The sequence below is a fragment of the Pseudopipra pipra genome, chromosome 6, assembly GCF_036250125.1.
Source record: "Pseudopipra pipra isolate bDixPip1 chromosome 6, bDixPip1.hap1, whole genome shotgun sequence".
NCBI lineage: Eukaryota > Metazoa > Chordata > Aves > Passeriformes > Pipridae > Pseudopipra > Pseudopipra pipra.
This window is the reverse complement of record NC_087554.1, coordinates 43,033,412-43,046,376: the sequence shown is the minus strand read 5'-3', so window position 1 is coordinate 43,046,376 and position 12,965 is coordinate 43,033,412. Positions and strand designations below refer to the sequence as shown.

The 12,965-nt window shown below is 44.4% G+C and overlaps 1 protein-coding gene across 9 annotated transcripts in view; it reads right to left on the bottom strand.

Annotated features, from left to right (window-relative positions):
- The window catches only part of ADCK1 (aarF domain containing kinase 1), a 79,845-nt gene that overhangs the window by 48,881 nt on the left and 17,999 nt on the right, over window positions 1-12,965 (bottom strand). For 8 of the 9 annotated variants that reach the window (XM_064658828.1, XM_064658830.1, XM_064658832.1 and 5 more), the window contains one exon: window positions 861-1,064. The exons of the other annotated variant lie outside the window; for it this stretch is intronic. In XM_064658828.1, coding sequence (XP_064514898.1) covers window positions 861-1,064 — 204 coding nt within the window. The remainder of the gene's footprint in view (window positions 1-860; window positions 1,065-12,965) is intronic. 9 annotated transcript variants of the gene reach the window in all.

Below are 12,965 nucleotides of genomic sequence, written 5' to 3'. Positions count from 1 at the left end.
CCTAAAAATCTCTCTATATGAGCAGTAAAAGATGTACACACTGCTTCCCTTCTTCAACCTCCCATCTTCCTCCCCTTCACACATACCTTCTCTACCATTCTTTTGCACACTTGCCTCCTTCCTCCTTCTTACCATGTCAATCGTGATCCTTGAAATGCCTCTCCTCAACCTGGGCTGGAGTGTGAGGGGACCCCTTCTTGTAAGGGGCAAAATGCAAAGTAGCAGAACACTCTCTCTAATTTACTGTGGTTACTTTCCTTATGTCTAATGAACACAGGCACCTGTCTACTGATCTCAGTGCTGTGGGCTGCTAAGGGTTAATGGTGACACTGACTTCTGGGCTACTGCGTTACCTGACTGCAGCACCAAAAGTGATTTATGCTATTATTTTCTTTGGGGGTTAATTAGGGGCTTGAGAAACTAAAGGGCTGTCAGTGCTAGCTGGAATTGGTCTAGTGCAGCCAGGGGAGAGCAGTCATCCCTCACAGAGTTCTGCCAATATATCTTTGTCCTGAACATCAATACCTTCAGCTTCCACCCCTCAGTGTGGCAGACAGCCCTCCACTCTGACCTCCAGCTACCCTGTTGTCTTGGCATATAGACTTCGCTGCTCTGCTGAGTCCTGCCACTTCCACCTGGCAGCTTTCACACTCTTACTCCTCTGTTATCTTCTCCTTACCTAAGCTTGCCAATAATGCCCATTGATGGACAGGGAAAATTCGCGTGGCATTCTCTCAGAGCCAAGGAAGAGGTATCTCCTGTTGGTATCTCTTACAACTGAGAACTACCAGTTTCCTTCCTCTAGCTGCCTAGGGCTTGCTAAGACCGGAGAAGCCAACAGAGGCTATGGCTGACCCTACCTCTTTGCCCAGATCTTCACGGATAACTTGCTCAATCTCCTGTCTGGTGCTCTGTGGGGCCTGGCTGTGCAGCACTTTGAGGGTGCGGGTGTACTCCTCGGGCAGCAGGTAGTCAAGCGCTCCCAGATGCTGTCCCACCTTGATGAAGGTGCCTCGGTTGGAGCAGCACAACTCCCGGAGGCGCTCAGCAGAGCGCAGGTGCACCTGCGAAGAGACCAGAACATCAGCTAAGCCCTTCTGCTGTCTGCTACATGCACATGCCCGCACATGTATCTTTTATTTGTCCAGTATTTAAGCAGACCAAGGATTTCCTTTCTTCATTTTGGGCATCATCATCTAATGTGTTGGTTAAGTATTAGGACTCTGGCTGGGCTGAACCAGACCAGGACAAGATGCTTCAGAGTATAAAGGGCTTCGACACTTGTTTGTACAGGCATCATGATCAGTGACAGCCCATTAGTTTTTGGCTCATCCTTGCAGAGAATAAGATGGCTAGCCATAGGGCAGCATTGGTTTGTTGCTGTCATACACCACTATGATGCACAGTTTGGGAATCCCTTGTCAAAAGACAAAAGTCAGTACCACAACTATTATGCTAGACTCATAGTGTGAGTGCAGAGAATTAAGTGAGAGGAAAACCACAGATACCATCCCAGAAAATTACAGGAACTTGGAAGAAGAGTCTGTTAAAAATCAAAATTACAGATGTCTATTTGGCAGTGAGGACAGTATGTGGGCAGTCCTTCATCTCCCTCACCTCACTTGGACATACACAAGGGGAAATTACACCCCTTCAGTCCAGCCAGGTCTTGGTCTTACTGCTTACATTGCCAATAAAGTCTGCAGCGACAATGGTTTGAGCAACTAAGAATTAGAAGACTTGCCAGCTATGCTCACCATGGCCAAAATGCAACTACCAAATGACAAAACCCATCACCAACCACTTGCCTGGTCTGAATTTTAGCTCTTGGGGTTCATTTTGCTCCTCAAGAATAGGCCAGTCACCACATCCTTCAGTGACAGTGATTTATTCTGCCTTTATTACTCTCACTAGAAAAGCCTTCTGCCAAGGACACAGCTATATTGAATATTTAATGAACTTCAGATAAGTTTACTCTGATACATTAATAAAACCTAAGCAAATCAATAACAAAAAATAACTGTGCACCCATCTTCTGTTAACGCTTGACACCTATCTGCATGAACGCTCCCAATTCCTCTGCCTTCTGTGTCAGAAGTCATTGAAGGTCAAATCCTGTGTCTGCGGTTCTCATCTGCCCGAAATCCTGTGGTGAGGGGCTGCACCAAAAGCCTCAAAGTACATGGCAGAAAGGAAAAACACAACAAACATTCATGAACACCACAAACCCCCATCCTATTCAGTGCCTGTTTTTGCCCTCTTGCAAAGCGGTGCCATGAGTGTCCCGCATTTGGGAACATGTCAGGGGACAGACTGGGTGCTGAGCTGCAAGTGCACAAAACACAGGCCTAGGGGAGTGTGAGGAGAAAGCCTAATGTGCAAGTCTCACACTCAGCATGAGACTTGACAGTCTGATGCACGCACACACTTTCCTAGGTGGAGGCATACAGGCAAGTGTAACTCGTGCTAGGTGAGTGAGCTTCACCCAGCATACTGCTGGCTCAAAAACACCTGAAAATACATAGGCAGCAAATAACACCCATGAGCATGCCTGAAGTCTCCCACATTATTGTCCTGCATTTTACAACAGCTCCTCTGTAACAAGCCTCTGCACTGGCTCTTTCCCTACTCTCCTCCCCTGTGTGTAGCGGTGGCAAAAGCAGGCCAAAAGGGAACAAAGAAAGGAAGCTGCGAAAGTAGATGAGAAAGCAAGTAAACCAGAGAGGGAGTAATGGGATGAAAGAGAAAGGCAGTGGGAGAGAGGGAGTCAGAGCAGCTGGGTAGTTTGTCACAGCACTGTGAGTGCAGCCAATTACAGGGAAATAGTTTTTATGCAGCTCAAATTACCACCCTCTGCCCACTGCCTCCAGCTGTGGAGGAAACCCCCTGCCAGCAGTGAAGGGCAAGGGGAGTGGTGGCCAGCCACCTCCCCTCAAGGTGTTGGGCAGGCATAGCCAAAGGCACAGCAGGAAACAGGGGCAAGGCTCCTTGCAGGTGTATTCCAAAAACCCAGCACTGAGCTCAGCACAGAGCCCTGTGACCTCCCACAGGCACAGCAGGAGCCCATCAAATGACTCCAGGCTGCAGCATGGCTTAGGGCAGAGCAGCAGCAACCCCGGGGCTGCACCGCAGTGATGGGTGTCAGGCTGGGCAGCCAGCTCAGGGCAGAGGTGCTGGCTCCAATGCACTACCCACCCCACATGGATCACCAAGGGAGATGGAAAAAACGGAATGGAAAACTCATGTAGCTAAAAATGCAACTGGTTGTAGGCACGCTTAGATACAGAGTGTATCTTCATGTCGGTCACTGCTGAGAAGAAGGCAGAAATAGCTCCTTTCCTCTAGCACAAGCTGAGAGGAAATTCTGGCCTTCCCAAACTTATCCACACTGCTGAGAACATGGGTGGTCTTATGGACACAGCAGTCCAGGCCAAGAGAGACAAGAGGATCCTTACAGAGGGCTCTAGGAACAAAACAGAACAAAACCCCCATGCACAGCATCCTCCACCATGCTCTCTCAACTGGCTTGGCTACAACTCCTAAGAGACAGCTGCCCTGGCTGGCTGGCTGGACCAGGGAATGTCAGCTCCTGCACCTGCTTGAGAGACAGAAGATGGCCAGGCAACTTGTCTCAGAAGAAGGACATCTATCTATGCAGCCCTATATTTTACAAAACTTCAGTCTGCATTAGAGGCAGAAGTACAGTGAGCATGAAGCAGGACTGTGAACGCAGCTTTTAAGGTCTCTTTTCTTATCAACCAGGTCAGGGTTTTTAGCACGAAAGTATTCCTAATGCTATCTATTAATTTCTTGGTTCTCCCCAAGCTAGGTCACAGTCCAGATGCAGCATTTGTTTCTCTGATAGATGACATTTCCCTCATCATAGGCAAAGTAAGAGTGTCACATTCTTACTACAGCGCCCAACACTGTTGACCCACGTTTCTGTTCTACCCTGGAGAAGATACAAGTTAGATGGAATCCCAGAATGAATCAGAACTTTTCTTCAAAAAATCTCAAAAGATACTGCTCTTTCTTGCACAAACAATGCTTCAAAGACTCTTTTAATCAGCAAAAAGCGCTGGAAACAACAGATAGTTTTATACGAACCTGCTTGTATGTATCATGCCTAGGAGCACACTGCAGAGAAAGGAAGCACTTCATGTACTGAGAAATATCAAGAATAAGACTCCCTCAGGAAGCCCTTCAGATCACAAATGCTGTCTGCGTATATGTCTCTTTCCTCAGTCCACATGGGCATCTCTTTCTGTCTTAAACCCCTTCCCCAAATTTCAGCAGGACAAATTCTACATTGGCCCACAGCATGGCTATCAGACTCACATAGTTTACCTAAACCCTGGGTAGATTGGGATTGACTATTAAAACTGTGAAAGTAACAACTGTCAGCTATGGAGAGGAGGCACCTCTAGCATGAAGCACATGCTCAGCAAGCAGAGTTGCAAGTAGTACTTTTTAATTTACCCAGGAATGTATAAGCAGACCTGGCTTCTCGAGTCATTTGGATGCTTTTCAAGGAGCCTATATTCACAGAGACATTGGCAAAGAACTGCTCTTCAGAACATCAGATGTGCAGGTACCATAAATTGGCAGATGCTAATCAGGTCTTAAAATAAAGGAATTAATTTAGAAGAAAATAAATACCAGTTAAAATATATCAGTGAAAATTTCAGTATCTGGTGACAGACCTGGTGGCAAAAGGGCTCAGAAAGGCCACTAAAGAAAGTAAAGTAAGTGGTGGAAGCCACTCCTCACATGAAATGTTTCAGAAAAGTCATCCCAACTCTGAAGGGCGTACTCTTAGCTGGCAAAACGTGAAATGAGGATTAGGAATGCAGAGAGAAAATTTGAAATGCAATTAGTCAAAGTCATAACAAACAAGTTACCAGAAAATCCTGGTGATGAGCGCTGCCTCCAGGAACACTGTAAACACAGACATCTCACAAAGGACATCATGCTGGATTTTGCCCAGAGGACAGGGTTTGGAAAGCTGCTCCTCCTCGCACCTCCATATTGGAGAGCGCTCTCATACGGGTGAGCAGGAACAGCTCTGCACCATGTGGTGCCCACTCACATCCCACCTACTCCCAGCTTGAGCAAGGGAAAGCAGGTACTTCTCCTGCTGCAGGCAGTTCCCTGCATGGAGCAGGATGCTGAGGAGGAGCCTTCCCATCACTGCTTACAGTGGAGATACATTGTCCAAGACAGTATTTCAAGAAAGGTATATCCAGAAAATACCTTGAAAACTTCAATCATATAAAAATTAGAGATTAATGCAAAAAGTAGCTGAAAAGTTAATAATTGTAATAAAAAGGAGACCTCATATTAAAACCATTAACTTCCAGAGGACTGAAAGGGAATAAGTGTTGCCCTGCTTTTAAGGAAAATCCAGACTAAACTGGGAAATTATAGTCCTGCAAGCTTTATTTCTGTATCAACTAAATTAGTTGAGACAATAATTACAGAGAGTACTAAAAATTATCTAGCTAAATGTGATATGACTGAAAAAAGAAGCCAACAGGGATTTTGAGGGGAACAAAATCATTCTTCACCAGTCCATTAAAATACTGTAAGGATGTTAATACAATGGTCAATAGCAAAGAGATATTTATTGGGACTTTCAAGTGGCTTTCAATAAATTTCCTCACAAAGAGTGAAGAGAAAACTCAGTAATTACTGGAGATGCAAGAACATCACTCATTTTATCCCATTCCCAGCTCAAAAGCCCAGCACTATGGACAGCAGCAGTGGGAGACTTTCCAGTTAGGACAAGGCTGCAACATTTAGCGTTGGTTTCACCACAGCTTCATTTCAACCTGCTCTGAGCTCTTTCAGACCAGATGATACTGCAGAAGCCCTGTCTATCTTAGCATCTGCATCGTTGTTATTTCCAGTAAGGATGAACTACCACTGGCAACAGAGAAACATGATGAAAAGGTAAACAGGTCCAGGTGGTGCCCAGAAGGCAGATAAAGCTCTCTACTATAAATGGGTTGACCTGCATTACTGTCAAAAACAAACAGCAGTGTCCCATTTCACCTGTTCTTACACTAAGGTTTAATTTCCCTGATAGTGATCTGGCAAAGGAGAGAACAGTGCAGTGACAAAAACTCCACGAGATGCAACAGATATTATTCACCACCATGGAAAAACAAGCCCTGCCAAGTCCCTACCAAAGACAGGTGAACAATCAATACACCTGGAAATCACCCTCAGTGTAGATGGCTGCAAGGTTACACATTTTTACACCCCATTTTGCACAATACAGCATTAACCAGTGGCACTCACTGTCACAGGACAGAGAAGCCAAAGCTTAATGGAACTGAGGAAGTCTTTGGATATCTATGATAAAACAACCATACCTGGTTTTATATGGAACTTTTCATCTCTAAAAGTGCTTTTACAAAGCTCTTTACAAAACTCAGGATCCCTAATTCCCCATTTTACAGACTCATAAGAACATTACAGGTAATAAAATGTCTAAAGGGCTTTACACACTCTTGCTCAAGGCATCAAGACAGAAATTACCCACAACGAGAGACAGAATGCAAACAGGGTGCATTATTAGAATCTTTAAAGAACCTGTTTGGTGTATCCAGCTTCCAAACTATGGTTAAATCTTCTGCTGCAGTTAACCTGTTTCCAAGGATCTTCCATATTTAATAAGTTACCTGCCATTGCAAGGACTTGTGATATTGGTGATTGACTCTTGTTTTCTTCCCACAGAACAGCAGAACTGCTGCTTATGGTCTTTCATATTTAGCCCTTGGCATTCAGGGAAGAACCCTGTGGCACACAGTGGGTGGGAGCATCCCAAGCATATATGCTGTCAGACATCCTGGACAAGAAAGCTCTTCCAGGAATGCCTGCAGTAGCAGGAGACTGGCCTGGAATAACCAGGCTGTCCCTTGGACTCCCTACAGAGGGAAGAGAGGATGTTATCACACCTTTGCGGTGCGTATCCCTAAAACACAGTAAGATGGAGAGGGAGAGAAGACACGTCAGAGAAGATAGGAAAGAAACCTGGTCATAGTCCTTTTCTCTTCCACCCCTGATAATGACAGGGGCCATATGCACACAACTGGTAAAACTACAGAAGATGACTCAGGACAACACAAACCAGAGAGGAATGAAAGGATGTCCACCTCAATTTAATGCAGTGAGAAACTGAAATCAATGGCCAAAAGATCAGGAAAGGTTTAGAGAGGATACAGTTACTGATGATGTGAATAGGGTACTTGGGTGCTTTAAAAACAGCAATACAAAACCTAGAGCCATTTCAATAACAGTGTAGTTGTGTCTAAGGGGCTGTTATCTCCTCTTCCTACAAATCTGAATAAGCATACAGTTACTATAAACTACTATAGCCTTCACTAACACTATCAGCCTGGTAATCAAACTGACTGACAGCAGGGATGCTGCAGGGAGACACACAACTCTAAATGGAATTGTTATTGCTTCCTTTTTGTATTATCTTTCCTACTTACCTTTTACAAAAGCTCATTCCTAAGCACACTAGATATTTCCCATTCAAATGCTTCCTTATACTAATACTAGCTGATCGTATGGCTGCTGATAGACATATCCATGTCTTTGGAATTGAAACAACTGATGCAATGTACCTCACTACCTAAAAATTCATTATTTGTGTAAGTTATGTATAACCCAATCAAGATCCTTCAGAAATTCTGGCACAACGGTTCGTTGGTGGTGGGACAGAAAGGAAGTGAGAAAGAAAGCTTTATAGCTTGGAAAGGATAAAGGATGGAGATGATCCCCCAGAAATATGTGGCAATTTCTTAACTTCTCAGTTTCACAAGCACAGAAACAAGGAGTCGCACAATTAGCAGGATGGCCAGTAAACTCTGTACTAATGGAAGGACATACACAGTAAGCCTGTGTCACACAGCTGAAATCTGGTGTTGGTGCTGTGGCCTTATATCAGCAGTGCTACAAGCAGCTGAATTTAAAGCAAACACATTTCATGAATTGTACAAAACTTCCCTGGAGATCACAAGGGATTTTCCCAAACCTAGGCCAACACATTTTATGCTGAGCAGATATGCAAGCTCCCACCTTCCAAGCTACCAGGACTCTGAATTTCCACACACAAGCACACACAGACACTGACCTCCCACCTATGCCCACAGTCTTCCTGCTAATACCCTGATTCACAACTTGGTTCATACAGGTGACTAAAGGGTGGCCAAGCACCAAACCCCTATTCTGAGATGTCACTTAGTTCAGGACACATTTACGCTAGGCTGAGGTCCACCTCTTCAGCCAGTTACTCCCCGAGCTGCTCTGGAGAGGAGGAAGCAGGGTCGCTCAACTGCAGCACAGAGCACCAGCAGTCACCTTGCTGAACCCTGCCCTTGCTGGCTGGTGCATACACAACCAGCACCAATTGCCTGCTTGTGTTCCATCTTCATTTTACTCCAAGCTCGGTCATTTGTGCTCTGATTATCTCTCATTACTGACGACCTTGCTGTAATGAGTTTTAATCTGCCTCGTATTAATTAGAAACATTTTCATTAGCCAGCTCAATTTTAGGTAAATAGCTAATAGAAGCAACTGAGCTGCAATTAGTTATCTGTGGGGCAGTTCAGGATAAAAATCAGAAGAGAGCAGCTGTTTCCCCTCTAGACACCTCTGTGATATAATGCACTATTCCGTGTAAGTATCCTGAGCTGGGAGAACAAGGAGCACAGGGAAGGGCTGGTCAGACATAAAGGGAAATAACATTCTAAAATAACTGGGCTGTAGCACTTCTGTGCCTACAGCATTACCTGTATAATCTCTCCCACTACTAGTTCCAGATCTAACTGTTGAATAAAGGAATCTGAGAGTCAAGCTGAGTCCCCTACACCCACAGACATCACCTTCATTGAACAAGGTTCTGCTCTTGAGGCTGTTTCACCCTGTGACTATTCAACAGGTCCTTCACACTGGCTCTCTTGTGGGGCATATACATTAATATGAATGGTACTTACATATGAGGGTAAGATCAGATCAGATTTGCACAAGACAGAAGGACCAGACACATGTATACACAGATGTATAATACTTGCAAAGGCAGCAGGTTCACAAAACTGCACTCAGTGCCTTGTTGTCCTGATAGTGCTGGTATACAACCAGATCTGTCCTGTGCTCCATTGCAGAGAACCCAAGGAGGACAGAAAGTAATTCAACAGCACATCTGCAGAAGGCACTGAGACATTTACAGAAGCTGCAATGAAATTAGGCACATGTCTTGATCCATTGATCACAGTGCCTGCAGCTCCTGTTAAGGAGGCAGGTGAAATGATAATAAATTTGACACAGCATCTCTCAAAATTTGGCTAATAAAATTAATTCAGCTCAGCTTGGATTAGACTATGTGGGATGCCAGTGAAAACAACATGAGTGCTATAAAGACACCATTTTAAATGGAGTTGTGCTTAGCTGTGGTGGGGGCTCTCAGCCATCAGTCCTACTAAGCCCTGTTCCAATTGCTATTTTCAGTTGCTGTAAGAAACAATATCAACTAAGATGTGTGTTACATTCAAGAGTGTTCCCTAAACAGGAGCTGCTGACACACTCTACAGAAACCACAGACTACTGACTAAACAGCAAGAGATGATGTTGTGCAGTAAAAGTGACCTGAAGGGAGAACACTCCCCAGACAGCTATGTCCATGTAAGGAGACATTGGAAAGGAAGTGAGGGCTGGTCTTCCTCCATGGGGAGGGTGGGGGGAAGAGCTCCAACAAAGCCGCAGTAGGAATTAGCTGTCACTGAAGCTCATACAGTTATGGCTATAACTTCAAAGCTAAGTGAAGGATCCTAGCAGCAGAAATGGAGATCTGATAGCCTCTTCCCTTAGTCCCCATAATCCATCCTACAATAAAACGGAGATGGAAGAGCCATGGACTCCACAGGAAGCCCAAACAGACAAAAGATACACTGAAAGACACTGAAAGATAAGTTTTATCAGGATGCATGGCCCAAGCACCAAAGAAAAGATTGAGAAAGCTCAACTAAGTCTCATCTAGTTCAGCAGCTGAGGGTCAAGACAGGGTAGCTCCACACAGTCTGCTCTCCTACTGTGGGTGTGCAGAAAAGAAGGAAGCGCAGAGGCAGCCGTTGCAGCTGGAGGGGAGAAATAGTCACATCCACTTTGTCAACGCTGAAGAATGTGGGCTGACATTTTTCTCTTCCCAACAGTTGAATCCCACCCTACCAGCTGCACGTCACAGCTGACCTCCAGTCAGGACCTATCTGAGTCAACGTCAGGCGATTAAATCGTGCAGCAGCAGCTTCTCCCCCTTGTACATATGCAACTCCTCTCCTGACAGGTCACTCCAACGGCCACAGGGGCAGAGCAAGCAGGCTCCCTCTCTTACAGCCATGCGGATGCACACCAGCATTCAGCTGGGTGACAGAACCCAGAAAGAAGGGTTTCTATTTGCAGTCCCTCTAAAAAGAGTACAGCCCCTTACCAAACTGACAGAGGCAGATTCCTTTCCCCTTCTTTAATCTGAGAAGCTCTGACCTTTAAAGTACAGACCTCTTCCCACAGGAACAGGATACCTGAAGAGGAAGGAGACAGTAACACATGAAATACCTATAAATGATTAAATTGGATTGACGAGGAAGTCAAGAAAGATAACAATGATGGGATTACACTGTCAATTCCAAAAAACTGCAGTGACTGTCACAGCACCACATCCAACAGAGAGTGCCAGTAAGTCATCACCAATGGCAAAGTGCAGTTCTACTTTTAAAAGTGCCTATGTTGAAAAAAAAACCCAAACAAACACAGAATGTCCCCTTGTTACTCAGCAGGTCTGTTCCCTTTAGGGTATCAGTCAGAGCTGCTGACTTCAGTGAAAAAATATATATAAATAACTCCAGCTTTTTCATCTAGTTGACACTACACAGCTCCACACCAAGAAAGACAGCTGGTGTCCATTAGCATCCCAGCAATGTCACCAGTATGGGAGGCTGAGCTGGTGTCCCTTCTGATTCATATACAATCAATAGACTTGTTACACTGCAATTAGAAGGTCAGATCCTTCCTTGCAGCCACTCCTGTGCTTTCTCACTGAAAACAATAGGTTTCTGCAGCTGTTAAGGGAAGGGGAATTTGGAAAAAATTGGCTTTGTGGGGCCAGTGAAGGCAGCATTTGGTCTACTGAATCGTTATGGATGCTGGGAACACAAGGAAGAGAGAGAACCTACATTGGCTTTGAGAGGACCACTTTAAAATAGCACGAGATAGCAGTTTAATGAAGTAAAAGATAAATATCTGACATGGCACCAAACTGAGATGAACAAAAGGAGAGCCTGGGTGAGGCCGCATGTTGATTATTCATTATCCAGAGTAGATTCCTTTTGCTCCCACAGTAAGCAGAAGGAATTACCCCCCAGCAGTACCAGAAGCAATTCCCTTTACTGCAGCTGGTATCACAATGAACAACATTGCACATGCCTCCCCTGCACTTCGCTGTGCCTCACTAATGTTGTGAGGGGAATAAAACTGAGATCATCTTATATATATATTCAAGATCATCTTGAATATATACAATTATATATTCAACATTTTGCCCTTACCATTGCCAGTTGTTGAGTTTTCCCTCTCATCTTAGAGATGAATGAGCATCCATGAGGCAGGGATGCTACATTTGTAAATGCCAAATATAAGAACCTAAAGTAAAATAGTCAGTAAAGCTGTTGGATGTCTTGTCACACTCTGATTTTAAGGAAACAGTGTCCTTCCACCTGTAGACTCACTGTCAGTCATTACTTTATTTACAAGGAATTGGGTGCAACAGAAAACTTTACCAGTATATGGGGAGCTGTGCATACAGACAAGAAGAAAAGGAGCAGAAAGCCTCCACCTGCAGGTAACTGATCTCATCCAGGATCAGTGTTTCTGGTCAATATTTAAGAGTGGTTCAGTCTACAACATTATAGAATAGATTTCCGCACTATTGCCTGTGAAGGGACATCCCTACGTTTATCCTCCATCCTTCCAGAGAAGCAACTACAAACATCAGGAAAGGCGCTTTATCGAGTAAAAATCTAGGGTGGCTTTTCTTGATTTAAAAGATGTTTATTACCACAGCTCTCCTGTGCAAGTACCCCAAAGGGCAGGGTAAGGGAAGCCTAGTCCATCACTGCTAACTTACAACTTTAGTGGGGAGAAAGATGCATATTGGGCAGCATTTACCACAATTTTAAAAAGAAAGCACCATCTAGGAATCCAGATGTTTCAGTCTGAATCTGGCATAAGCAAAAGTTAACACTGCTTTGCAGAATGGGGAGAATATAGTACAAGAGGCTAATATTGGACATGAAAAAACAAAGATGACACTGCACTGGAGATAACAGGCAAGAGGCAATCTCCTTTGACAGGCTAGTCAAAGATGGCTAATGTCTAGCCTTGGCTAGAAGGCAAACAGTTAACTCAAGACAGAAGGCAATTGGTGCAAAACCTGACAGAACAATAATACTGACAAAGATCCTCCAAAGAATCAGACCTTGCTGGCAAAGTACAATCAGCACTGTGTATATTCCCAAAGACAAAATTTGCATGCCAAAAAGGACCACAGAGAATTAGCACAACACAAGATGGATATAAAGCAAAGAAATTAAATCAGATGCTAGTAATCTGAAACCAATGCTATCTATGACTTCTAGCCTCAAATACTTAATATTAAAGCATTTACATATTTCACACAGAGAGACAGAGATCCCATGAAAAAGAATGAAGTCACAGTGAAACTGGGAGTTGATGTCAACAGGCAGGAGAAGATGGAAAATGGGGTAAACATGGTCTTGATATGGTCTCTGGAAAAGAGTGGAGCTTCACTGTTCTCTCATTAAGGAGATCATGGCACGGAAGGGAGCTGTGCATTGATTACCACTGAAGATTGGCTCCTTTTCTGGACAGGGACAAAGTGCTGC